The 26,189-nt window shown below is 36.5% G+C and overlaps 5 protein-coding genes across 7 annotated transcripts; 3 read left to right on the forward strand and 2 right to left on the reverse strand.

Annotated features, from left to right (window-relative positions):
- Positions 1-83: 83 nt before the first annotated feature.
- LOC110729454 (putative uncharacterized protein DDB_G0287975) lies at positions 84-1,312 on the forward strand. Its single transcript, XM_021909188.1, has 3 exons — positions 84-259; positions 459-625; positions 979-1,312. The coding sequence occupies exons 1-3, from the start codon at positions 88-90 to the stop codon at positions 1,201-1,203; spliced, it is 564 nt and encodes a 187-aa protein (XP_021764880.1). The 5' UTR covers positions 84-87; the 3' UTR covers positions 1,204-1,312.
- A 500-nt stretch (positions 1,313-1,812) lies between these two features.
- On the reverse strand, positions 1,813-3,972 carry LOC110729679 (60S ribosomal protein L24-like). Its single transcript, XM_021909453.1, has 5 exons — positions 3,829-3,972; positions 2,759-2,834; positions 2,562-2,663; positions 2,268-2,416; positions 1,813-2,172 (listed from the first exon to the last, which is right to left on the reverse strand). The coding sequence occupies exons 1-5, from the start codon at positions 3,837-3,839 to the stop codon at positions 2,022-2,024; spliced, it is 489 nt and encodes a 162-aa protein (XP_021765145.1). The 5' UTR covers positions 3,840-3,972; the 3' UTR covers positions 1,813-2,021.
- Positions 3,973-4,929: 957 nt separating this feature from the next.
- LOC110729682 (protein phosphatase inhibitor 2-like) lies at positions 4,930-13,073 on the forward strand. Of its 3 annotated transcripts, none has more exons than XM_021909455.1 (5): positions 4,930-5,085; positions 6,734-6,817; positions 10,877-10,995; positions 11,422-11,598; positions 12,570-13,073. In XM_021909455.1, the coding sequence occupies exons 2-5, from the start codon at positions 6,813-6,815 to the stop codon at positions 12,785-12,787; spliced, it is 519 nt and encodes a 172-aa protein (XP_021765147.1). In that variant the 5' UTR covers positions 4,930-5,085; positions 6,734-6,812; the 3' UTR covers positions 12,788-13,073. The 3 variants fall into 3 exon arrangements, with proteins under 3 accessions (XP_021765147.1, XP_021765149.1, XP_021765148.1); XM_021909456.1 differs by having other exon boundaries at positions 4,933-5,085; positions 6,737-6,817; XM_021909457.1 differs by lacking the exon at positions 6,734-6,817 and having other exon boundaries at positions 4,931-5,085.
- A 169-nt stretch (positions 13,074-13,242) lies between these two features.
- On the reverse strand, positions 13,243-18,157 carry LOC110729680 (pre-mRNA-splicing factor CWC25 homolog). The gene is made up of 4 exons (XM_021909454.1): positions 17,860-18,157; positions 17,566-17,725; positions 15,312-15,476; positions 13,243-14,632 (listed from the first exon to the last, which is right to left on the reverse strand). The coding sequence occupies exons 1-4, from the start codon at positions 18,045-18,047 to the stop codon at positions 13,805-13,807; spliced, it is 1,341 nt and encodes a 446-aa protein (XP_021765146.1). The 5' UTR covers positions 18,048-18,157; the 3' UTR covers positions 13,243-13,804.
- A 2,961-nt stretch (positions 18,158-21,118) lies between these two features.
- On the forward strand, positions 21,119-25,717 carry LOC110729683 (protein ENDOSPERM DEFECTIVE 1-like). The gene is made up of 6 exons (XM_021909459.1): positions 21,119-22,373; positions 23,127-23,246; positions 23,808-23,924; positions 24,010-24,099; positions 24,248-24,355; positions 24,594-25,717. Exons 1-6 carry the CDS (start codon positions 21,414-21,416, stop codon positions 24,687-24,689), a joined length of 1,491 nt encoding a protein of 496 aa, XP_021765151.1. The 5' UTR covers positions 21,119-21,413; the 3' UTR covers positions 24,690-25,717.
- The last annotated feature ends 472 nt before the right edge of the window (positions 25,718-26,189 follow it).

The raw sequence follows: 26,189 nt of genomic DNA on the forward strand, positions 1-26,189 counted from the left end.
GGTTGTAAAATATTTCATTTTTCACGCATATGCTGTATATTTGGGTTGAAATCCTTAGAGCCCATACCTAGCCCAAAAACCCAAAAAATGAGCATACGACACCGTTTCAGTTCTGTTCCAAGTACAAAAGCGCGCGAAAGAAGATTTTTCCAGGCAACTCAACTGTTCTTGTGGCCGCCTCTTCATCGCCGCAAATTTTCTTCCTCCTCCGCCGGATTTCATCGCAGCCGTAGTAATTGCCGTATTTTCCGATTATCCGGTAACATTTCTATGCTTTCTATTGAACTTGTTATTCTTCCATTTTCCAGTATCAAAAGATCTACGAAACTTTAATGCGAAATTTGATTAATTAGATTTATACGAAGTAATTAATTTCAAATTGAATTTCTTGTCTTATTTTTTGTTCGTTATTTGAGTAGTAAAATGGGGTAATTGAATTTTTTTTGGAGGTTATACAGGTGAAAGGGGGGAAATGGGGCCAATACAGGTTAAGTGTAACTGTGGTGAAAACAATTGTCAAGAATGGGCTATCATTGAGTTGCAAGGTGTTATCGAAGCTCAACCTCAATTCCAAGATTGTCTTCAAAACCTTGAAATCGGACGACTTTGCCGTCCTTCATCTCAGGTATTGTATTGTTTTCAACTGGTTGGAGTCGTTCAATGATCACTCCCCAACATTAAGATGTTCGGAAAAAGTTGTTACTTTTAAAATAAAGAGGATAGAAATGACTTAACTATTATAAAAAGCCAAAAAAAAAGTTCATTTTCTATGACTCTTTTTACTATGACTTGTGAAGTGTTTCCTAAGAATGTACTTAGTAAGAATTAAATTTGCATGTCAATTGGAATTTGGAAACCCTTTAAGTCCTAGGAGTAACATTTTTTGTGTGACATATAGTTTGGTACATATTGTTTAATTTGTATAAGTGTGAGGTGTGACATTGAATTTTTGACATTGATTTATATTGTATCCTGCAGGAGACATACACCTTTACAATCGGGTACCATGAGTTGACAGGATCAAAGGTCAAGCTGAAGAAGCCACTTTTAGTATTGAAGAAGGTAAAGCATTCTGATGAAGAGCAACGCGTATGCTCCAAATCATCACCCGCAGTGGAGTTGGATGTGATCGGAATCATTAGACAGAAGATTTTGTTTAAGACTAGGCCAAAAGCCCTCATATCTAGCAGCAAGAAGGTTTAGCTTAATCTCATAAGAATGTGTAATAGTTTGTTGGGATAAGTTTTCATTGTATAACAAGTTACTGAAATTGTAGTGAAACTTTTCTTCTACTTATTCAAAGATTATGATGATTCACATTACAGTTACTGAGAATGTGATATGGCACTTTGGTGCACTCCCAGGGTACCGACTTTGCATAAGAATGGAAGGTAATTGCACCACGTCATCTCACCACACAAATAGAGCCATACATGCTGGATTACTGGTAGACATTATGCAGAGGAAGCATACTTTATCGACTTTGTATCGACTCTAAAGACATAGTGGAACCAATATACATACACTAATACTCAACAGTCATGTAGAATTAGCGCAAGACAACAATAGAACCCTGCATGAATTGGCATTGACGTTATTAGCTATCCTGCATCAATCAGCATTGGTATTATTGCAGCCATCTGCCCTGAAAGTCCTAATTACCTATTATCCGTATTAGCTGAGTTTCAGCAAAATAAGTTTTGTGCTTGCATCATGAACTTCAAGTAACCTTGTGACTAACAAGCACCTCAAAACACAAAAGCGCAATACTGAGGCAAGTCCCTCATGTGGAAACATGAAAACATTTGAAAGGAAAACTAAAACCAGTCATATTAGGGAACACCGTGACATCGCTCAGATAACAATGTAGAATATAAATCTTTCATAACCGAAAAAAATCTGGAGATAACATAGACATCTGTAGCGATTAATAAACGTCTACTGCCAAACATATTAAAACAACTCAAAATTGCACTGTTCTTAAACTCAACCCAAAGCTAACACTAGGTAAGATGAATTGTTTATCGCTTTCCACCTCCACCTCCAAGCTTGGGGCCTTTAGGTCCAGCACCCTTGGATGCACCCTTTCCTGAGACCTTCTGGGACTTAACCACCTCGGCTTTCTTTGCCCTCTTTTCATCTTTAGTTTTCTTGATCCTTTCCTTGATTTCACTATAAAACCAAATAAAAAAAATGGAAGATTATGACATGTACAAATGGGCGTCAAGTTTCAACAGACACTTGAGTTACACAAGAATAAAACTAACCGAAGAGCAGCCTCTCTGGCAGCATCTCTAACTTCGGGCTTCTCAGTTCTCTTCTTCTGGATGACTTCCAAAGTAGCACCAACAATAGACCTTGAGTAAGGCTTCTTGGTGGCTCTTCTCCTCTTCTTCACAGCCTCAGCAGAAATATCCTGCAAAATAAATAAAAGACCAAAACTTGATGAGTATCAAAATTATCATAGATAACAGACAAAACAGGGCATATACTTGAACCTAATATTAGGTGCACAAAATATATAAGAACAAAGAAATGGGAGAAAGAGAATAGCAACCAACCTTCTTGTGCTGCTTTCGGTACACAGCAGTCCAGCAAAGCTTTGCTGGCTTGAGACGGTTGTGGAAATACCTCTTACATTTGGAGTTAACGAAGAGGAAAACCTATATTTGGCAAATCACACATCACTAGTAAGTTGACCAGTTTCTAGTAAAAAGCCTGCTATTATAACAAGTTATAAATATACAACTTATCGTACCTGTGAATCTCCACGAACAAATCTGATACCCCTACCTGGATAGATCTTGGCGCCGCTGAATCGGCAAAGCTCAGTCCTGCAATGCAAAGAATAGGCACCAAAGTTAACATACATACATAAAAATAGCTATATAGAGCAACAAGATCTCTCATGGTTTAATATCATCACTTCAGATTACAACAAAGATATAAAACTTACTTCAGGAAACAAATTGAAGAAAAAAGTATCATTACCAGCATCAACAATTATGAGACAAAAATAAACTAAGATCGATTTTTCTCTCTTTTCACACATTCTAGATTACTAAGATTATTTACTCTCGTAGACGACCAATTTATAGGATTCCTTAAATCATCAGTAATCACCGACACAATTGATCTCTAATTATTGCTCAAAACTTTAGAGCACCACAATCATATTGCCTATGATTCACTATGAACAAACCCTAAGTGAAAGCTCAAACAAAAGTACATCCAAGGTAATTCGAGCCCGGGTAATATTTCAAATCCCACAAATGATCAAACACATAGAGAATAGGGTTGTAAAAGTCCAATCAAAACATAAAGACAAGCAAATTACATTCCCTGACTATCATTTCAAGCTACAGGAAGAATGCAATGGTCTTACCAAGAGCATGAACCTAGCCAAACGAGCATATACAACCATTAGATTACATTCTCATTGCTCGCATAATGAGTTTGGGTAGATTAATTCACATTCTTGCAGTGAAATGTCAATCAATCAAACAATGACATAATTCATTAAATTACCAAGATTATCTACATGAAAATGGGGAAAAATGCTCAGGTTAAGTAACAGATTATAGTCCAATCAACATCTTCAACCTCAAATCAAATCAAACGACAAGATACAAAACTCAAACTTTTGGACCAAATTATTCACAAATCGATGAATTTGATTATAACATTAACAGATTGTACAGCACGAATTCGCACCAAATAAAATCAAACTACAGAAATCAAAGATCAATTAACAGCAGAAACTTACAAATTTCATACACATAAAGATGGATAAACGCAGGGAAAGAAAGAGAGGAGAGAGAAAATTACTTGAGAACCATGGTTGATGATGAAGTTGTTGGTGGGAAATCGCCGCTGTGGTTGCAGAAACCCTAAAGAGAAAATATATTGATGGTATGGAAATGATAACTGGTTATAAGGCAAAAACCCTAATTTATTTTTGGGCTTCTTTTTGTAGGCTTTAAGTAAGCCTCTTGGGCTTTGGGTTTATACTCAACCATCGTAAAACCTAATTTAGTCTCTGGGCCTACCCCCAATTTTTTTATTTATTTTTTTATTATTTTTTTTTTTTTGGAAGACATTCCTAAAAATAAAATTAAAAAAATTAAGATAACCCTAAATTTTTTTATTTCTTTTTTCAATCACTACTTGTTATGAAAATGAAACATTTATACTAGATTATACATTAAACTTGTCTTCTATATTTCTTTCACTTTAATAAAGTGATTAGAGTACCTCTAATTGAAACAATTGTAGCGGTTTCAATATAAAACCATATTCGTAGGTGTTCATTAAGGCCTTTTTTCTTTCAGTTCTAGTTATGTCCAGTTCCTAATTTCCTTCTCTCATAAATAATTCATTTTAATTCAGCTCAGCTCTAATCATTTCAGTAAATCAGAAAAGGCCCTACGTATAGAGAATTCGATCGATATAAACTATGATGTATGAAATTAGTATGTGTAGTATTTTATATTAAAAATAAAAAGAATCAAATAGTCAATCATCTTGCAATAAAAATTTAGCATAGATACCTAAATTATTGTATGGAGCAAGAATTATTGTCTTTTTTATCACCATTTCTTAATGGTATTTCATAATTTAAATCTCGTTTTATAATAATTATTAGTGACTGAGTGACATTCATCATTCAATCTTATTTTTGTAAATTTTTCTTTTTGAAAGAATTTTAATTTTGTAGATTGTTGATAAATTATATTTTTTTTTTTTTGCAAAAGTTGATAAATTATATTGTTATATAATAATTGTTTTTTGCAATTAAAAACACATTTTCAGACATACTTCAATGGTCAATTTTTTTTAATTAACATTAAGATAAAGACAAAATTAACAACACTTAAAAAAAATAATGATGGGTCAAATCAGTGTTACGGGTGAAATTTATTTATTCGGGGTCAACTCTAAAAAGTCTAGAGGAGTCGGTTCAGGCAAACGTAGAAAATCAGAAAAATAACACCATTTTCTCTCTCTTCCTCCTCCTTACTCCTTACCCAACGATCGAATATCCACTTTTTTTTTGTTAATTAGCTTACGGGTTGCGAGATTCAGGTAAATCCCATTGTTTTATTTCTTAATTTAATTCTGGGTATTAATTATCCATTATAAAAAGTTTAATTTATGAGAAGATGGCATTGATTGAGCAGTGAAAATGAAGGATATTTTTGCAAGATTTGTTTTTTTTGGATTGATTTGATTGCAAGAACGAGTTTATCAGAAATTTTATGTTATTTTTATGCCTTTTATGTTTATCTTTGTCAATTTTGTTTGTTTTGTGATTCAGCTTATAGGTTTCATTGGTTTTTGCTGGTTATTTGATCTTTTAGTTAAAATATGACTCATGATTTAGAAAATATGACAAAACTGCGTTATTAATTGTGTTTAAAGTGTAATAATGTTATCGAGTTAATTGTGGTTTTGTGGGGTTAAGCTTTTATGCTGCAGATGTGTAAAATTTGGTTTTGTATGTACACAGAAAGCATAAGCTTTCTGATTTCTGAAGTTTGGTGATACGGAGTATATGTTTGTAGAATGTGTTGTTGATTGGTTAAGAGCTAATTGCAGAAAAAAAAAATGAGAACTTGATTGTTAATGCTCTTCATAAAGCTGGTTAAGATAGCGCCATTCTGGACTACGATTTATATGCTTGCTGTGATGCTGTAGGCTGTTTTTATCCTATTACATAGCAATTCTGTAATGGTGAAGTTTTAAGGAAAGACATGGAGTTTGTGGAGGAAAAATAAATTTCTAAGTTGCATCATTATCTGTTTTTGATGGGTAGCAACCCTTATACTCACTTAGAATATGTTTGGTATAGTGTTTTTAAGAGGAGGAAATGGGATCAATAAATTGTTCCATTACATAGTCTTTGGTAAGAGAGGTAGGGTAACACACTCTAATTTGTAAAGGTTCTATTACCACCATTTTGTTACCCCTTCTAACCCTATGGTAACAAAGTTATATTTCTCCTCAATCCTCAATTTGATACGAGGGATTCCTTTTCTTAGGTGTACCAGACAACCAATAATGGTAACAGTTAATATTACCCATTCACCCATTCCTCTTCTTAGTTGTTTCCATTCTATTTCATTTCCTAGATTCATACCAAAGATTCACCCTAGTAACTTTTCTATATGGGTGGGTGTGGGGGTGTGGGTGTGGGGGGTGGGTGGTTGGAGGGACGGTGGAAGTGGTGGTAGGACAGTTGTTGATGGTAGGGCTCGAGGCTGTCTCAAGGAATATCTTATATCACCATTCAGCAATTATTATGTATATTTGCTTACATCCTCTAGGTTGTGGTGATCCTAGTAGATGTGGGGCTTTAAGTTTGTAAACAAAGACATATTTTGTGAATTTCTATACTAGGAACCCTTTCTTGTTTTCAGATTTGCTTTCCTGGCCTTAAGCGGTTTTAAACTGTCGGTTTATTGTTTTCATAGTTCACTTCATCTGTCTTAGATTAGATAACAGTATTTTTTGGATGTCGCCATTATCATATATTGTATCATGTAACTATGACTTGTTTGAGTTGCTTTTTCTTCCATTTGTAGTTTACAATTGAAGTGTTTGTTCTTTTATTTCACATTTCCACTTTCACCTCTTAGCCCTAAGGCATTGTTTGAGTAGATTTGAGATAAAACCCCCATGCAGAGTTTGGTTTTCTATGTTTATTACTAGTTTTCTATTTGTCCTCTGGCAGAAGTTTGCTGCTTTTACATGCTTTGATCTGCATTGCATTGATATTTCAAGAAGATTGATATTTTGGGCTCCGTCGAGTAATGAAGTATGTCTTTTCCACTCCTCCTTGCTTTCAGATTAAATGCTTCTGAGAATATTGTTGTTTGTTATTAAAATTTGAAAAAGGATACTGATTTATTATCCCCATTCCAATTGTTGATACTGTATATTGGTTTTCTGGTTGCCATCGTGTTGTGCTGTCTGTCTGTGGCCTATTTTATTTAGTACTATGCAGGGGGGATTTTCTGGTTATTGAGAGATTTGGGATCCATCCTTTGGCACAATTGCTTTCATATAATATTTTTCATATTGTAGTTCTGGTAATGGCTTTCTTTTTACTGTGCTCTGCACAGATTAAGGGATTGAGAAAGATACTAGAACGTTTTACCAAATTGAGCTTTAAACGGAAACTATTGACAAAAATGGTAGCGTGGCAAAACTATTTACCAAACTAAGCTTCCAGGGTAAATCGCTGTCTCGGACAGCGTTTTACCTTCTGTATTTTTTTAAATTCAGTAGGGCATAAAACGCTGTCTCGGACAGCGTTTTATCCTTGGGTTTTTCTTAAAAAAAAATTCAACTACAACTATTTTATATGTTCAACATAAAGCGCTGTCTCAGACAGCGCTTTATGCTTGAACATAAAACGCTGTCTCAGACAGCGCGTTATGCTTGAACATAAAGCGCTGTCTCAGACAGCGCTTTTCTGCTGGAAACAGCAACCAGCATCCAGGCAGAAAACAAGCTTCAGCAAACAGCTTGCATGCTGCAGTCCTCCAACAGCCACCACAACAGCCAGCTCCACAGCCCTACCGTCCATCGTATCTATTCACATGCAATTTAACAAATCCCAACAGAGTTAACGCATTAGCAATTAACCAAAATGTTAACGATCAAATGTTCCAAATGTTATTAAATCAAAATGTTCCAAATGTTATTAAATCAAAATTTTCTATTACAAAATAATTCCTCCATCTACGATTACAACGAATTTCAGTTAACAGTCATGGGTCCTCTGAGGGTCTCGATGGACACGTTGCCCGGTTATGGCCCTGAACGTGACAACGACTACATTTGCTCGCGGGCCGGTTAGTCTCATCCATTTCATTACGTATGCGCTTTGACCTTGGTCGCCCTATTCCACGCAACATGCTCCCGTCGGGAATGATTCTGGGACCGTTATAGGGCGTCCAGGTTGTCTCGCAAGGGATTGGCCAGAATTGCGGCGCGTATGTGCTCGTGTATGCCTCCGATTGCAGCACCGGGTCAACCCACGGCCGCTCTGATAGTGAGTACGTTGCACATACGGCTAGAACGTGAGAACATGGGAGGTGAAATATCGTAGGTTTGTTGCAGGTACACGTTCTTTGGTACCCCGTAGCATCCAACCACATTTTTACTTGCACCGCAAATGAAGCACACTCTCATTCGATGTAATTGTGGTGTAGAACTGATTCCTCTGTATGGAATACATCTTCACCATTTCTTGGAGCACTTTCTTACTTTCGAACCACATCCCCTTCTCAAATTCCCCCCCGGAACAAACGACGTATGACTACCCGATTTGGCCCAATCCTGATCAACTTCGTAGTTCTCGTTCACCTGACTGAACCAAGGAATGGGAGTTCTAACCAGGGGCTCGCCCACTTCCATCCGAGCAGGTTCTACATCCATGTTCTGAAGTCCATCTTCCTCCTCTCCGCTATCGGCCTCATCATTTGTGTACACATCATACACAGAAAGTTCGTTATTCACAATATCTTCAAGATGATTCGGCGCATGCTGAGACGGTGAAGCCTGACCATCATCTTGCGTAGGCGAATAACTATGCAATTGTTCTGGCCGAGTACTTTGTTGGGTACATATAGGCACCGTTTCCACATATATTTCAGTGGGAACACCCTTCATTGCAACAACGTTCCTTAGAGCTGTCACATGCTTATTCGTAGAAACCGGTAACACTTGAACCCCATTGCCGGTCTCAAACCTCATTTTAATGTGTACGTCAACGGTCATCGGGTCTGAACCAATACTACTATGAACCTCATTCATCAAATCATTCATAGTCATGTTCGGTTCTAGTGTTAGTGGTTCCATATTTCCCCCACTATACTCGACCCGGGGTCCATCAAACAGAATTTCTCCTCCCCACCGGCATAACAAAACTACATTTTGTGACGCCATATTCTACATAACCAAAACACATTTTAGGATTATCGAAATCTAGAGCGAGGTAAATTATCAACACTGAAATAAGACTCTTCTCACCTATAACAACTTCACTTTCAACAACTTCACCAATTTCAACAATTTCATGAACAATTTGAATTATTTCAACAATTTCAACCTAAACTATTTCAATAATTTCAACAATTTCATCTCTTCTCACCAATTTCAACCATTAACAACTTCAACATTTTCACCATCATCAACTTCACCAATGTCATGAACAATTTCAATAACAATGTACCACATCACCATCAATAATTATCAACAATGTACCACATTTTCATTAATAATTAGCAACAATTACATGCAATTGACATGAATTAACAACAAGTAAGAGCAATTACATACAATTCACAATAATTAACCACAATAACTATGCAATTACACTAAATTCAGTTTAGGGCTAACCACGAAATTGAGTGAGTGAGTGTGAGAGGGAGGAGGGCAGCAGCAAGGTGGCGGCAGCAGCGGTGGCGCAAGGGTGGGCGGCGGCGGCAATGCGGGTGTTTGAGTACGGTCGTGGTTTAGTGTGAGAGGGAGGAGGGAAAGCGTTGAGGTTGAGGTTGAGTTCTTGCGCATTCTGCTGAAGTGAACATGCTGATATATGGCCATGAAACGCTGTCCCGGACAGCGTTTCATTTAAAAAAAAAAACAGGGAATAAAACGCTGTCTCGGACAGCGTTTTACCCATTGAATTTTTTTTTAAAAAAAAACCCAAGGATAAAACGCTGTCCGAGACAGCGTTTTATGCACTACTGAATTTAAAAAAATACAGAAGGTAAAACGCTGTCTGGGACAGCGTTTACCAGTTGAATTTTTTTTTAAAAAAAAAACCAGGGGTAAAACGCTGTCCGAGACAGCGATTTACCCTGGAAGCTTAGTTTGGTAAATAGTTTTGCCACGCAACCATTTTTGTCAATAGTTTCCGTTTAAAGCTCAATTTGGTAAAACGTCCAAGATACTAACCAATATTGTCACAGGTAGTTGTATGACGTATTTGGGAAGGGTTTAGAGGCACTAATTCTTCCTGACCTATTGAAAAGAACTCTCCCTTCCCCCATTCTCATGGCCTACTTTCTATCTTGCTTTGCGGAGGTTAAGGGTTTAGGAGGAAAAGATGTGAAAATTAAGAAAGATTTTAAAAACTTTCATATTTTCATAAATTGCATTAGTATTTAACATGCTCCCCTGTGTTTCTGCTGTCATGATCTCTGTTCCTATGTATGTGCGTTGTTATATTTTACAACATTGTTGTGAGTCTTGTGACTCTTGTTAGTCTATTTTACCCCATGGTATGTGAAGTAAGGGATAAAACATCTTTTTTACATAGTGATTTTTAATTTGGAGAAAACAGCAGACAACTAGAATAACATTAAGTTCCTTCTTGAATTACGATATTCTCTCCACCCCATGCATGTGTTATGTTACTATTTACAATATTACTGTTAGTCTTGAAGGTCTTGAGATATGAAAGTGAGTGTTAGTTTCATTTTAGGTAATTGGTGTAAAGGCCATGTGATGTAAGGAATTAGACAATTTGAGGAAGTCTGAGATGAAATGATTCTTTGGACCCGAAATAATACCATAGATAACTGCTCCATTCCCTAGTTTTGAAATCTAATTTTTAGTAATTCACTTGTTGCTGTCTATTCTTTCTGTGTTTTTGGGCCGATTTCTAACATACTTTTTACGTGTCAAAATATCTTCTTCAACACTTTTAGTTTTGCACTATATATTGACAGCATGCTAGTCAAAATGTTGCTTTTTTATTTTTTCAAAATAACAGAGGAGGATTGTTGATTCAAAAAACTAATGCAGAATCTTCATTCAAGTGTATGTAAGAATCTAATCATTTTGAGGTATGTGCTCTTATCAGGAATAGAGGACGTGTAAGGTGGGATGAAGCTAATTTGGGAGACATTGAGAAAAATAAACCTGTAAGGCAAAAGATCACTGAGCCAAAGACGCCCTATCACCCAATGATTGAAGATGATGGTAAGTCATCTAAAATTAATTCTCACAAGTGTGTCTGTATCCGCATATTTTGGGCATTCACTTTAGGAGCTAAACATTGTACTGTTGGATTGTTTATGGTAAAGTAATGTGATACCTGTTTTGGTATCTAAGTAATACTCAATGTACACGTGATACATGCCATGTAAATGCCTAAACTTCCTGTTTATCAAACACTTTCGCATGTAAAGGAGGTGCAAACAGTATTTTTTTTACTCTAATAGTTATTTGATGCAGCTGCTCGAGCATACCATAAAATATTTCTTCTTGCTCAAGTGTTTCTGTTTCATATTGTTTCTTCAAAAGGGTTCAGGGAGATTTTTTTTTTCTTTTTCTTTTCTGAAATAAGTTTTGTTTCTTTATGTTGCTGGATTTTTAATCAGTTCTGTATATTTTTTACTTGTTTAGGTTCTTTGTCCCCTATCCGTAGTGCCTTTGATGAGTGTATTGAGGAGGCTGAACGTGCTGAAGCTATACGTGATGCTTTGAATGATGTTGCTTCTTCTAGTAGCAAGAGATCTCATCGACATGGTGGCTGGACTTCGTCAGAGGATGAGGGAGATGCTATGGAGCAGGATGATGAAGGTATTGTTCCTGGTTCATTCTCAGCTCCTTTTATTTTTGCTTCTGAATTTTTGTCTGCAGAATTTGTCTCTTGTAGTTGATTGCTTACAGATACCTCCACACTTGCAGCCCATTTAGACTGCCAGCAGTAGAGATTTAATTAATTGTCTAGTGTTTACTAAATTGTGGTTCCCAGTCATTATTAGAGATAGTGATTGAACTTTTCAATTCTTCATGTCTTGGGCTAAAAGTAACAAGACTGCATCAATGTGTTTGTTAGAAATCAGTAAATGAGCTCTTGATTTTTGGTGTACACATTTAGTTCAAAATGTGATGTGTGGATCTGCCTTGCCCATAATGGATGAGGAATTTAATAATATCATCTTTGTTGAGATTAGCAGCAGGCCGGTGGAATTTTTTTTGTTGTTTTTACCCCTTACTATTTTTTGATCTGGTTACAGAAAGAGTGCGTTTTTTTTTTATTTATTATTATTTTTAAAGCAGGGCAACTTAGCCAACCTGTGAGGAGAGGAAGAGGAAGAGAGAGAGAGAGAGAGAGAGAGAGAGAGAGAGAGAGAGAGAGAGAGAGAGAGAGAGAGAGAGAGAGAGAGAGAGAGAGAGAGAGAGAGAGGGGGGGGGGGGGATCTTACTTGAGTCCGCTGATAGTGGCTTCATCGAAGAATTCCTAGTGTAAGAAGGGGCATGTCCCAGTATTATAAGTAGTCCAAAGATTAAAAAATATTTCATACTATGTAATACCAGTTGCATTTCTGATAAGATTACAAGTAAAAAGGTATGATGAGAGAAGGTTATTAGTCCAAGTATGGCTTGGATAGGCAGGAATGATTGGACGTCTTGAACTAGTTTTTTTTACGAAAACAATATGAGCTGGCAGTAACCATGTATGTAGACTATGTACGGTGTCTTACAACTTCTTAACACTGGAAGGCAGTCCACTGTTTCAATCTGAATTTTATTTTCTGGACTGTCAGATTCTGATTCTGAGAGGAGTTTGAGTTTCAAAGAGCACAGGCGAGCCCATTATGACGAGTTTCTGAAAGTGAAGGAGCTTCGACGCAAGGGTTCTTTCGCTGAGGAAGAATCTGATGAGGATGGAAACATTGACATCAAGAATGACTCATCGTCATTGAGTCCTGCAGTTAAAGCCATTGCCATACACGAAGGCAAGCCTGGTGCAAATGGTGTTTAGGAGCTGCAAGAATTAGTCAAGTTAATGCAGTTTTGTGGCTTGGTTAAATAGTATACTGTTGTTGATGCAATGGTGCTGTATATAGACCACTTGTAATACCTCAGTTGTCGGATATATGTTGCTAAGAAGGGATGTTTCCTTTTTCTTCTATGTACTGATAGTCTGATGCACAAATTATGACAGTCCAATTTCCTAACTGTCATTTGATTCTAATTTTGATTTTGGTATTAATGTAATGAATACTATTTTTGATATCTTCAAAAAAAAAATTACACACTTCGTATTAGCTGTACCTTTTTTAGCTCTAAGCCCTTAATAAATTCATTTAGATGCCTGTTCTCTTTTGGTCTTTTACCCCTCAAAAGCTTCTGCAAGCAAAAAACTTTCCAAAACTGGAAATTTTCTACTAACTATAGGTCTTTTGGTGCATTACTACATACGTACATAATTCACAATTAAGGTGAAGATGACAGAATAGTGTTGAACACATCTCTGTTTATATCAACTTACACAAGAATATATTGGAGTAGAACTATACAAGTCTAAATATACAGTTTCCCTAAGTTGTATGATCCGCAGTATATCAGTCTATTAGAGAGTCGGGCAACTTTAGGCATATGTATCCTCTTTGCAAATCGAATCAAACCCTTGATACAAAGTAAGTCTTCAGCAGGCCACACTTACTGAGAAAGGCGGAAATGTCTTGGAAAGAGAATGCGCAATAACTTCCCTTGAACATGATATACCAAGACTCTCATTCACGATTGATAAAATTCCTACGCCAAGATGGCGGAAGTCAACTTTCTCATCTTTGATATACATATAAAGCTAAGCTCCTTGTTTTCAACTTACTTTACATGGGTCCTAACAAATCTCAATTGACAGCAAGTACAAAACAAATGATAATAGCTGTAATAATGAAATGCAACAGGCAAACCACCTTCATCTACTTCACCACTTTGAGCTACCTTGGATGAATTTGCCCTAGGGAAGAAAATATTTAGTGTACAGCATTCATCACCTACGGAATGCATTGCTCTCATCTGACGCTCTTCCCTGACGAAAATGGGAACGACGACGGACACTTTCCTCAATTGTTGAGCTCCCCCCTTTCTCAGCACCGTACACACTCTTCTGAACGGAAGTTAGGAACGACTTGCCCTGGGAACTGCCTGCTTGGCTAACTTCACGTGCATCATCGTCAGCAGCCTTCTTCAGTCGTTTCCATCGTTGCTCTTCATGTGTCTCAGCATCCATTTGCATCTCTCTCAACCTAGCAGCCCTCTCTTCTTCAGAGAGTTGAGGAGCCCTGCCTCGCCGCCTGTATGAATCCTGCCTAGGTGGCTTAGATTCACTGTCTTGGTGTGACCTACCATTGTCATGGTGTGACCTACCATTGTCTATTGCCTTGTGAACATATTTGTCTTTATGATGGCCTAAGTGGGACTCTGAATGCGTTGCTCTCTCGTTTCCCCTCTGAAACCCGTTATCTCTATTTCTATCTGATCTTTGCTTTACAGGGCTTCTGCGCTGCTGTTTCTCACTTTCATAGTCTCTGTGGGAACGACTATGATGTCTAGTTCTGTCTTTAGAGTCCTCATCAGAATGTAGATGTTCTTTTTTCTTGTTCTTCCTTTTCCTATCTCTTTCTTCATTGCTATCACTTTCCGTGTCAGAGTGATGCTCTTTCTTTTTGTGCTTCATCTTCCTTTTCCTTTCTCTCTCTTCATGACTATCACTTTCAGATTCGGAGTGATACTTGGATGATGAGTGTTTTTTATGTTTTGATTTCACCTTTTGGCGCTTTTCATCATGCGATTCACCATCTTTCTTCTTTGTTTCGACCTGAAACAAGAGGCTTAAGTGTTAGAAAGTCACTTATATACAGAAGCAACTTCATTTTAAATCAAGCAATTGAGCTAATACATCACAAGGCAAAGAAGGAATCAACAAATCCACTAGGTCAGAGCAGTAGCCTAGAGAAATGTGAAAGAGGACATGTGAATATGTGATCACATATTTTACTTAATTGATTGAAAAATAAATAAAAATAAATTGATTGAAAAAAAAATATGAAAGAGGAGTAGCCTAGAGAAATGTGAAAGAGGACATGTGAATATGTTATCACATATTTTACTTAATTGATTGAAAAAAAAAATAAAAATATTGCTGACACAGTAGAGAAATTCTACAAAGCATTTAAGTGATAAATAAATTTCATTATTCAAGTTAAAACAATAACATCCTATGATTCCTATCTGGGACTCTGGGAGCATATGGCTGCTAATCAACTTTACAAAGCTCTGGACAATGAACTTCATTGTACCTCAATGCACTAATGGCTGACTGACTAACAAACTATGGAGATGCAAACAAACTCAATCCTACATAATGAGCAAAACTTGACCACAAGTCTGCTGGCAGGCAGCAGGCTAGCAACCAAACTGGCTCAAAAGTTACATGACTGTAACTCTGTAGGAAAAAAAAAATAAAGAAAGATTGCTGATCCAGAGAGGTAACTTACTGATTTACGAATCATAGCCATCTTTACTGGATTATTTTTTATTCGAGCCAGAGCTTCTTGCTCCCTTTGCCGAATCATCAGCAGTGGATCAGTATGGAGTTTCCTCCAGGCATCATTGGCAGATTGTGGTTTGTCTTCAAACAAAGCTCCAGGGACAGCTGGTTGCTGCAATTTCGAAAATCAAATTAATAAGCTACAATCAGAAACTACAGAAGACCTCACAAGAAATACAAAAAGGAAGGAAGGGATGTATACATAAATAATTCACTATTAGGCAGCTATAACACATTGATAATAGGGATGTATACATGAAGGAGCCACAGTAGATTCAACCATTGCAAGGAGTCAAAGCATCTGATATTTTTAACAACTACAATATACTTTAAAATAACATTAACCATAAATTTGCCTGCATAAAGCACCATATGATAATAAAGTTCACACCAAGAATAGAAGACAAGAGATCCATTTGGTGGAACAAATTCACTTTACAAGGGATGAAACAGCCTAAAATGAGACTGCTTCTCGTCTAAGAATCACTGTTATGAGACTAATGGCCTCCAGCCTCCTTGGATACTTCCCAACAGATGGAGAACATAATTGTAGAATGCAACATCATTACCAAATTCCAAAGATACCTCATACTCATATAATGGTGCCATAAATAATTGTGAGGAGCTATATAGTATATACACTAAATGCATGATAGCACAGTACACATTTTCAAGAAAAGGGACAGCCATTGAAATAAAAACATAGGAACAATGGAACATTACTACAGTCTACAGGCTTGTCCTTCCTTGTAGAGCACCTTTAGGAGAGCATTCCTGCCTCTTACAGATGATCTTCAGCTCCCTAAGACTCTAAGATGACAACTTTACCCAAGAAACGCGATAATCCAAAAATTCAAGGCCCTGTTTGGTAGTTAGCTTATTGGGGGTATATTAGCTTATTTGACTAACTTTAGCTGATTGACTAGTCAAACAAGCTAATACAGTGTTTGGTACTAAGCTTATTGAAAGAGCTTATTCCACTAAATAAGCTCTTTTTGAAAAAGCTCATTTTAGGAGCTTTTTCAATTAGCTTATTCATTAATTATTGTGAAATTACACTTATAACCTCATTTAATTTAAAATCCTATCTAAACTACCTACCCCACAATTAGCTTATTGGTCATTTCACATACTCAATCACCTTTAACCTATCAGCTATTTACCAAACACTTTTATATAATCAGTTAATACAATAAGTTGGTCAAATCAGTTAATAAAATCAGCTAGTCAAAATCAGCTAACTCAATCAGCTTTCAGCTTTCTCCCAAACAGGGCCCAAGTCTTTAGGTGTTCTTGCGACAATATTACCATAAGAAATTTAATAGGTAATTCCTACATTGTGTGGGGTCCTGATGTAATCAAGGTGTTTACATAAGCAGCTGCTGGTTTCTTCTCTCCAACAATGGCATCATCATAGATGTGTTTACACAAGTATCAACCAGGAAAGATCCAACTTCCTCTTCTTTTCTTTCTTCCACAAATGCCCCAATTAGAATTTTTTACCACCATCATAGTAGGCTAAGATAAATCCAATACTAAAGCCCTTATCTTTTACTTTTGAAGCAATTCTTACTCTCATAACTACCCACCATACTCAACTGACACATATCCATCAACTTCATTTTACACTTAACGCACAACGATTGCATGAGAATATGAGGTACTGGGTGCAACGTATAGCAGCCCGTATGGTTGTTTGATTGAGTGAATTTCTGGTTCACGGATGAGGTTACAATACCTTCTATGATTGATGTTAATTACAGTGGTTTGAATAATCCAACTGGTTAGACAAATAATTTGAATGGTTGTAAGGCAGTAGCACCTATACTATACGGCTGCTATACGTTCCTTTCCCCACAATGAATCTCTAACCTTTCTCTACTCCACCTTAATGCCCGAGTCAGACCAGATTATCACAAGAAATCAGCTCAATTGCAGCCACCGGCTTTCCCTAAACCCCATAATTCATCTCAAATCGGAATTCAAGTAACACTAAATACTCCTACATATATATTTAGCTAGGTAGCCTATGTAGTGAATAGGCATGTTCCTACTAGGTAGCTTATGTATTCATCAATCAGCAAAAATCCTTCTTTAACATATGTTCGAACTAATTCAATTGACACACAAAAAAACCCCAAATCTCATGACATATGAAATCAATCAAACCACAATCAGATCATAATAATTTATAAACTCACCGCTTCCACCGATTGTGCTGGAGCTGATGCTGATGCCGGTGCTAATGCTGAAGCCGAATAATCAACACCAGGCAAAGATCCAAGTCCCTGAAATCCATCAGAAGTGGGTTTTCCAACCGCTAATCCAGAATCATACAGAAATTCCAATCTTTCCTGTCTCCTAAACAATCAAAAACAAAAATCATAGATTAGCAAATTAAGAACCCTAACCCTAAATCAGACCCAGAAACACAAATTCAAATCTATGAAAAGGGTGATACAATTGAATGATTAAAAGGGATGATTAAAAATTACGGGGTAAGGCCAGCTTGCTCTTGAAGAACACGGAATTCATCGCGTTCTCTCTCCTCGAGAATCTGCTTGCGAAGTTCCTCTAATTTGCGTTGTTCTTGTTCGTGTTTTTGCTCTGCTTTCCAAACGTTTTCAATGTTACGAAGGCTACCAGTATGCCATCCTTTCTTGTTCAGAAACTTCAACGCCATTGTTGCTGCTCCAAATCTACCTTTCTAAGATGATATGCTCTTCTTTTTTGTTTTTTCGGATTTTGCCCTTTTGGAGTATGTTTGCTTAAGGTGTTGTAGGAATTCAAAGACCGACTTTGACTTATGTATTAAAAAAAAAAAAAAAAAAAAAAAAAATCAAGAATGAAAGAAATTTCTTTTATAATGCTTCAAAAAAAAAAAAAAAAAAATTTCTTGGGTTTTTCTAAGCTATGCCCCTAAGGTAGTCGAGTTTCTAAGGTGTACCCATGCTTTTTCAAATTTCTTAGTTGTGCCCCTCAACTCACTAACCATTAATAAATGGTATCCTCTTTGGTACTTCCACGTCACCTAAAGTTAACTATAAATTTAATAAAAAAATGATAAAAGGTAAGAAAATGATACAAGAAAGAAATATTAACCACAACAACCCTATTAATGAAAACTAAAGCCACGAAATCACACTCTCAATTACCTTTTAAATAACTAATAAAGGTACATTTTAGTATTGATAAAAAGTTGAAGGGCACGGCTTAGAAACTTGAAAAAGCATGGGTACACCTTAAAAACTCAACTATCTTAGGGGTATAGCTTAGAAAAACCCTAATTTCTTTTTGTTATGATAATATCTAAATATGGATGACTATTATCCCATGTACAATCTAGAATATTCTAGAGTTGGGTATTTGGTCTTATCCATTGATGGAACCCTAAGAAATGTACATTATATATATCCCGTATTAGATGGAATATGAAATACAACGTAACAATCTTCCCTCATCTCTCTTTATTTTCTATTCCATATTTAACACGTTATCAGCACTATTGCTAGTCAACTGAGTAGGATTACCAAACATTTATCTAGAATCCATATTATTATTATCATGTAAGTATGATCGCAGCCCATAACAATTATAATTTAACATTTATCTACTTTTGCATGCTTATTTATTGGAATATCAACATATATAACGAATACAGAGCATGATATATAATTTAAGGTTCCATTTTTATTTTTCTCCATGCTAACATTCTCCCCTTCTATTTCGTTCTTATTTATGCATGATTTGTATCAGGTTTATTTATGCATGATTATAACGTTTAATAATAATAATAATAATAAATTGCAAATTGCAGCCCAAAAATGCTACGTAATAAATTGTATATTGCAACTCAATTCAATTTTTACATTGATTTGCGTGTTGAAAAATATTCCGTTAATGATTTAGGAGTTAATTTAACCCTTAAGGACCCAGATTACGAATTAATATGAATAGTTTAACAATGATAAATAAATAGTTGTGAGATTCGATCCAATATAAAATCATTTTTGTAGATCACCCCGACCCAAAATCTGGTTCAAATGACTAAATCTATTACTTACAAATAATGTCTAAATAATTAGTTCCTTGAAAATTTCTTGTATGCACTTCAATCAAAATGTTCTATTGTTAGTAAAGCCAACCCAAATTTATTGGATGTTATATTAGAGAGTTAAAAATAGTAAACTACGATAAGCCGTTTAGAATATTTTGTGTTGATTAAGTGTGATATGATAACTACTACGTATTTAATTTGGATAGATTACTCACTTGATTTATGTTTGACTTGACAACCAATTTAATTTGGAAAGATAACTTACTTGTTAAATCCTTCAAATTAGTTTTATTGATGGAAACACAAAAATAAGTTTGTCATGAGTTTATTAAAAAAAAAAAAAAAAGTTTGTCATGAGTTGTGAATAATGGCAGTATTTTTGTGTAGGATTGTAAGAACCACTTGTGTTTAAGGATAACATTAACCAATGTAAATACATTTAAAAGCAAAACTTTGTGAGATTGACTATTCATCATTTGTATTATTACACCAATGTATATATTTATCTATTTTGAAATTGATGTTTACCAATATTGATTTGGAGTTGTGAGATGTCAACAGAATGTAATGGGTAAAGGTAACGAAAATTTTTGAACAAGCATGAGAGAGACCTAAGATGAATTGAATGAAGTAAAAAATGACGTGAGAAAATTGATTTTTGAAGAACAAGAAATATATATCAGTGAATTAGTGAATAAAGCGGATATATTTTTTTTTTTGAAAAGCAAAAATATTTCATTAATTAAAAGTCATACGACATCTACAATAAAGATTCGACGTTAACAAATACATAAGATATTGAATCAAATAGAATATTCCTTCATAAAAACTACGATCGTCGAGTAGATCTTGCATTGCGGAGCATCTCCCGCTTATATCGCTGAAAATTACAGCCTTGTTGGAGAGACAATCTAACGATCCTTTGTAGCCGCGAGGATGTTTTCCTTCTGATTCATTTGTTCGTATTCGAAAACTTGATAACTTTTTCACCAACGAAATAATTTCACGACAATCCATTAGATCTGCTACCATGGATTCAAAACTAAGAAATTTCTCCCTCGAAAAGAGGAGATAAACCTTATCTTTCGAAAGAGATCGAAAAACCCTTGTCTTTCGAAGGAGATCGGAAACCCTTTCTTTCGAGGGAGAAAAATTCCTCCCAAAAGGAGGAAGTATTATTATAAACCTAATAAAAAACAATAAAGAAACAAGGATTGGGGCTTTCCACCGATTAAAATCGATGGAAGCCCCTTCAAAATTCAACAATAGAGGCTAAGGTTTTTGAGAGAAAAAGGAGGAGAGAGAGGAGAGAGAGGAGAGAGGCTTTTTTTTCATAAAGCGGATATATTTATATCTAGATAAACACAAAAAACATAAGTTAAGTGCTTGTTTGGCACTGTTTTTTGTTTCCAGTTTTTGATTTTTTGTTTGGTGTTTTCACTTTTCAGTTGTCAGTTTTCAATATTATCATGATTTTAATGGGTTTGTCTAATTTTTGTTTTATTATATGACATATATCATATGAGTTGAAAACCAAAAAACCAGTAAACAGAAAACCACAACGATGCCAAATGAACCCTAATAATGATGTTTTGGATTTTGTTTGATTATTATTGTTGTATATTTTATAGAAATTCAAAAATCATTACCAATTTGATAAAAATCCATCCTTACAGAAATTCACAATGATCCAAATAATTAGGAATACTATAAATGTTTGGCTCCCCCAATAAAACAAAATTAACAATTTCATCCTTTTCCCCTATTTTTTAGAAGACCGTTGAACATCTGGATAACGGCTAGTTTCTCAACTTCATCTCTTTCTTCTTTCAACGTCACATTTTCTCTCTCCTTCGCTTCCTGTTTCACTGCCTCTCAAAACTCCCCCTAATCCTAAAATCCAAAATCAATTGGAAAATTTAATATCTAGGGTTTCTCCTAATTGATTCAATTCCCCCAAATTTACCCCAAAATTCCCCAATTGCAACAACAATGAGCCCACCAACAATGGCGTCGGAAAACCCTAAACCCCAAACATCATCTGAAATCTCAACTCCAATGCCGACAAACCCCCAACAACCTCGTCGTTCTCGACCTAGGGTTCGTGAAGTTAGCTCCAGATTCATGTCACCTGCGGCAAAACCTCCGACGAACATCCAGAAGCAAATCCCATCAACACCGTCGGAATCCCAGATTTCTAAAAACAACGCTCTCCGACGATCTAACACCGAATTCCGACCGTCGCAGTCGAGATACGCCGACGAAAATCGACCCGATTCGTTGAATAGGAAATCCGTTAGCCCGGTTCGTTCTTCGTCGAAACCTAGGGCTGCTGTTAAGCTTTTTAAGGAAGGTTCTAGAACTGATACACCGGTGCCAATGCAGGTGGGACCCAGGTTGGTGAGGCAACGGAGTTGGGATTCCGCCGCCTCGAAGTTGTTGCATGCTAATGGATTTTGCTCCAATGGTGAAAATGATGATGATGATGGTGGTGGTTGTTCTGTTAATGGGGATTGTGAGTCAGTGAAATCGGAGCCGAATGATAACAAAAACAATTGTAATAGTGATGGTAATAATAATAATAATAATTGTCAAAGGAATTCTACGCCGTGTTCTAGATCAATGGAGTTTTCGTATTCGAATAATGATCAACAACAACAACAAAATGGGGGGTTGAATTCTGTTAAGGGTGTTAGTAATGATGATAAGTTATTTCATAGGTCAGTGAATAAGGTGGCGCGTAGTCTTAATCTTCCTCCGATGCCTCCTGGACTCGGGTTTTCGAGGCCTCAAGGGGGGACGGTGGAGGTGAAAAAGGCGGTGGTGAGGAAGGGTGGCAACCAGCTAGATGATGCTCAAAGGCTTAAGTTGTTGCATAATCTTCATCTTCAATACAGGTTTGCTAATGCTAAGGCTGAGGCATGCTTGAATTCTCAGAAAAAGCAAAGTGAGGTGAGTCCAAACTCCATGATGGTATTTGATATTTTGTGTTTTAATTGTGTGTAATTTTGTATTGAACATTTTAATAGATTTCTTGATTTATGTTATGTAGTAGTTATTAGTTAATCCCTGCTAAAATGTGCTAGAATTCGACTATTTGATGTTCTTTAGAGTGTGATAACTGATAAGTTCCATATATTATGCAAACTAATGGCATTGTGAAAGAAACATGATGTGGATACTTGACAAACTATGGTATGCTATTTACCTGAATTAGAGAAGCTTAATTGAACTATAAACATAGATTAGATCATCAGTTCACATATTGTGGGCTTAGGAATCAAAGATTATTATATTGTCTAGCTAAGAAATATGCTTTGTGAGATGGTAGGTTATTTAAGGGACAAATGAAATTAGGTATTGTGTAATTGTAAGTTTGTAACAACATCAATTGGACTAGAAGCTAAGCTTATCGTAAAGGATAAGCATCATACAAATGATTCTACATAATTAGCAATACTGCACACAGTCTCTTGTGGTTATGTAAATCTAGACCGTCTTCAAATGCATTGTCGAAAACATCTTGTTCCAAACATGTAATTTTGTAAACTACAAGTAGCACTTTAAAGTGGAGGAAGGCATCTTAAAGAGAAACATGGGAATTTTTTTTTTGCTATTTATGTGCAATGCTTATGACTTTATGAGCAACATTTTGCTTCTCGTATGTTGTGGATCAATGTTTTAAATTCCTTTAATGTGTTGCAGAAACTGCTATATTCAATGGGAGTAAAGATATCAGAGTTGCAGGATTCTGTAAAAAGCAAGCGTGTTGAAGTTGGACTTCTGAAAGAAGCAAAACTTCTATCAACAATTCTTGACACTCAGGTAAGGCTTCTAAGCATTGATTTTGCTCTTGTGTATCTAAACATCACCACTCAGTTTGCGAGACTGGCAACATGAGAATCTTTGAATGCATCATATCTAGCACTAAGCTACCAATTTTATAGAAAAAATGAATGGAAGGAAGTCCACCATTCACTGTGAACTGGCACCTCTGCAGTGAACTAGACAGTTAATTGAAATTTTTGTATCCTATTCCAGTGTTTGGTTTGGTCATGAGGAGTTTTTTATTTGTTATAGCCTTTTCAAAGGTGGACAAGTATTGCCTTTAAAAACAAAACATTTTCTTTGAATATTTTTATGGTTTTATCTATGCCCGTCTTTCAAGGTTCAATTGATCTTTTCTGAAGTCTAGCTTCTCCACTGTCATTAATTCAAAGAGCACACTTTACGACTTTACGTTAATCTTCCAAGTTACTATCGGCTCTTGACTTGAGGTCTTTTATAGTAGTTATCGTCAAAGGCTCTTGGATTTATAGTAGTTATCGTCAAAGGCTCTTGGATTTCTAGCTTAGTAGAGAATTAATCAGTACTATACTTTCTCAGGTTCCCGTTTTGGACGAATGGTCTGCTTTAGAAGAAGCTTACTCTTCTTCATTGCTAGAATTAACTCAAGGTTTACAGAATATATCATCTCGACTTCCACTCAATGGTAATGTAAAGGTAAGATATACGTCTACTCCTGTGCTTTAACCTATCTTGAATTCTCCATGTTTCTCTTTGATGATGTATATGGGTCTTTTTCCAGGTTAACGTCAAAGAAATAAATGAAGCAATGAATTCAGCATTGAAGGTGGCTGAAAGCATCTGTTTGCAAGTGCAAGGCTTCGTGCCCAAGGTGAAGTCTTGTTAATACTTTTATTATGTGATATAATGCAAATGAAATTGAAAGTTTTGTATACGCTTAAGATTCAAGTACTTAGTATACTGGATGTGCAGATTAATCTTAATATGCTTGACTGAGACTTTGTGATATACATTTGCAGGCAGAGCAAATGGATGTTCTCATATCCGACTTGGCTAGAGTACATAGTGGAGAAGTCACGCTTGTTCAAGAGTGTGGTGATTTATTGTCAAGGACGCATTTGTCACAGGTAATTTTACAGTACTGCTATTTCAATTACCAAATACTTTACCTGTCCCTAATATATACCTGTGGTTTGTTTACTCAATTCTCTGAAAATATAACCTCTTTAGTCTTTACAAATGTGGCCTATCGTTTTAAGGGCATAGGGTATTGACTGTGCTATTTCTCATTGTTAGTTTAACTAAGATAGATGGTGCTACAACTTAGACCTGACAATATGCTCCTGTTATTTACATAACTTTCAGATAGAAGAGTGCAGTTTAAGAGGACAACTTATTCAATTCCAGAAATGCAATCTAACTGGATCCAAAGAGAATCAAATTCTAACAGGATCGTCTTAGTTCACACGCCATACTTAATCGTCAATTTGATCAGTTGATCGTCTGATGGTGATAAGCACATAACTCAAGTTCAAGAGGTCAACAATTCAGATTCACCCACCTTCTGTATGTACTCATTCATCCTCATTCTTTTGCTACGTCCAGCCAACAGAGATTTTTTTGGAAGGGCTGTTGATATCGAGAGTAAAGATGCAGTTCCATAGGAGTATTCCTTCAGTAATTGCATCAAATCTGTATAGTGTAACTCTATCATTTGATACAAACAGAAAAATCAAGGAATAGTCCCTTGTGGCTTGCGAGGCGATTGGTTGATCAATACTTGTCTGTAATCAGTTTGTCTAACCCCCCCCCCCCTTCTATCTCTCATTAAAAGGAGAATAATAAAAATTGTCTCAAATCATACATTATGACATTCATTCATTTATTATAATGAGGCCAAATTAGAAAATAACACTTGTTAAAAAACCGTATTTTGATTTTAACACCTTAACATTTCAAAGTTTTATTATAACACCTACTAAAAAATTAAAATTTTGGTTTCACCACCAGAAAACGGATTCCGTGACGGAAATTGTTAGTGGGTCCCACAAGTTAGTTCACTTTCCAAATTTCTTCCTATTCATTTCGACTATTTCCCCTTCCATTAATTACCCAACCAGTTATCCTTCATTTATACTTATTCTTTCAATCCCACTCACAATTTCCATCCTTTTCAAAAACCCCATTAAAAAAAATTTGATCTTTGAAAAATTCTGGCAAAATTCTTGATTTTTTTTAATTTTTTTGGAAATATTTTGGATACCCATTTGATTTATTGACACAAATGACAGAAGGGGGGAGGGGAAGGGGGTTTTGGGTGGGGTTTCGGGGTGGTGGAGGAAGGGGGGAGGGGTTTCGGCAATTGGGCAGGTCGCCGGCGAGGGGTGGGGTGGGTGAGGTGGCTGGAATCGAAAAGGGGAGGGGATGGGGGTTTTGGGTGGGGTTTCGGGGTGGTGGAGGAAAGGGGGAGGGGTTTCGGCAATTGGGCAGGTCGCAGGCGAGGGGTGGGGTGGGTGAGGTGGCTGGAATCGAAAAGGGGAGGGGAAGGGGGTTTTGGGTGGGGTTTCGGGGTGGTGGAGGAAAGGGGGAGGGGTTTCGGCAATTGGGCAGGTCGCCGGCGAGGGGTGGGGTGGGTGAGGTGGCTGGAATCGAAAAGGGGAGGGGAAGGGGGTTTTGGGTGGGGTTTCGGGGTGGTGGAGGAAGGGGGGAGGGGTTTCGGCAATTGGGCAGGTCGCCGGCGAGGGGTGGGGTGGGTGAGGTGGCTGGAATCGAAAAATCTCGGTTGCTAAGTCCTCATTTTCTGCAACCTCTTCAGCTGATGTTGGTTCAGACTGAGGGTCAGTAGTTGGCTCCTCCATCATTCAAAATATTTGGAACTTGTGGATTTTATCAATTTTCATACAGACAATCTGGAAATAGTCGAAATGAATGGGAAGAAATTTGGAAAGTGAACTAACTTGT

The sequence above is a fragment of the Chenopodium quinoa genome, unplaced genomic scaffold (assembly GCF_001683475.1).
Source record: "Chenopodium quinoa cultivar QQ74 unplaced genomic scaffold, ASM168347v1, whole genome shotgun sequence".
Classification (NCBI taxonomy): domain Eukaryota; kingdom Viridiplantae; phylum Streptophyta; class Magnoliopsida; order Caryophyllales; family Amaranthaceae; genus Chenopodium; species Chenopodium quinoa.

Bases quoted from the DNA above. Each gene is read 5' to 3' on its own strand.
- LOC110729682 (XM_021909455.1), top strand. The intron at 10,996-11,421 runs GTAAGTCATCTA...TTACTTGTTTAG, and splicing joins CCCAATGATTGAAGATGATG to GTTCTTTGTCCCCTATCCGT. The intron at 11,599-12,569 runs GTATTGTTCCTG...CTGGACTGTCAG, and splicing joins TATGGAGCAGGATGATGAAG to ATTCTGATTCTGAGAGGAGT.
- LOC110729680 (XM_021909454.1), bottom strand. From the start codon at position 18,047: ATGGCGTTGAAGTTTCTGAACAAGAAAGGATGGCATACTGGTAGCCTT. The intron at 15,477-17,565 runs GTGAGTTTATAA...TCGAAATTGCAG, and splicing joins CAGCACAATCGGTGGAAGCG to CAACCAGCTGTCCCTGGAGC. The intron at 14,633-15,311 runs GTAAGTTACCTC...CTCTTGTTTCAG, and splicing joins TGGCTATGATTCGTAAATCA to GTCGAAACAAAGAAGAAAGA.
- LOC110729454 (XM_021909188.1), top strand. From the start codon at position 88: ATGAGCATACGACACCGTTTCAGTTCTGTTCCAAGTACAAAAGCGCGC. The intron at 260-458 runs GTAACATTTCTA...GAGGTTATACAG, and splicing joins CCGTATTTTCCGATTATCCG to GTGAAAGGGGGGAAATGGGG. The intron at 626-978 runs GTATTGTATTGT...TGTATCCTGCAG, and splicing joins TTTGCCGTCCTTCATCTCAG to GAGACATACACCTTTACAAT.
- LOC110729679 (XM_021909453.1), bottom strand. The intron at 2,664-2,758 runs GTACGATAAGTT...TGCCAAATATAG, and splicing joins TTGTTCGTGGAGATTCACAG to GTTTTCCTCTTCGTTAACTC. The intron at 2,173-2,267 runs GTTAGTTTTATT...TTGGTTTTATAG, and splicing joins GCCAGAGAGGCTGCTCTTCG to TGAAATCAAGGAAAGGATCA.
- LOC110729683 (XM_021909459.1), top strand. From the start codon at position 21,414: ATGAGCCCACCAACAATGGCGTCGGAAAACCCTAAACCCCAAACATCA. The intron at 22,374-23,126 runs GTGAGTCCAAAC...AATGTGTTGCAG, and splicing joins CTCAGAAAAAGCAAAGTGAG to AAACTGCTATATTCAATGGG. The intron at 24,100-24,247 runs GTGAAGTCTTGT...ATACATTTGCAG, and splicing joins TGCAAGGCTTCGTGCCCAAG to GCAGAGCAAATGGATGTTCT.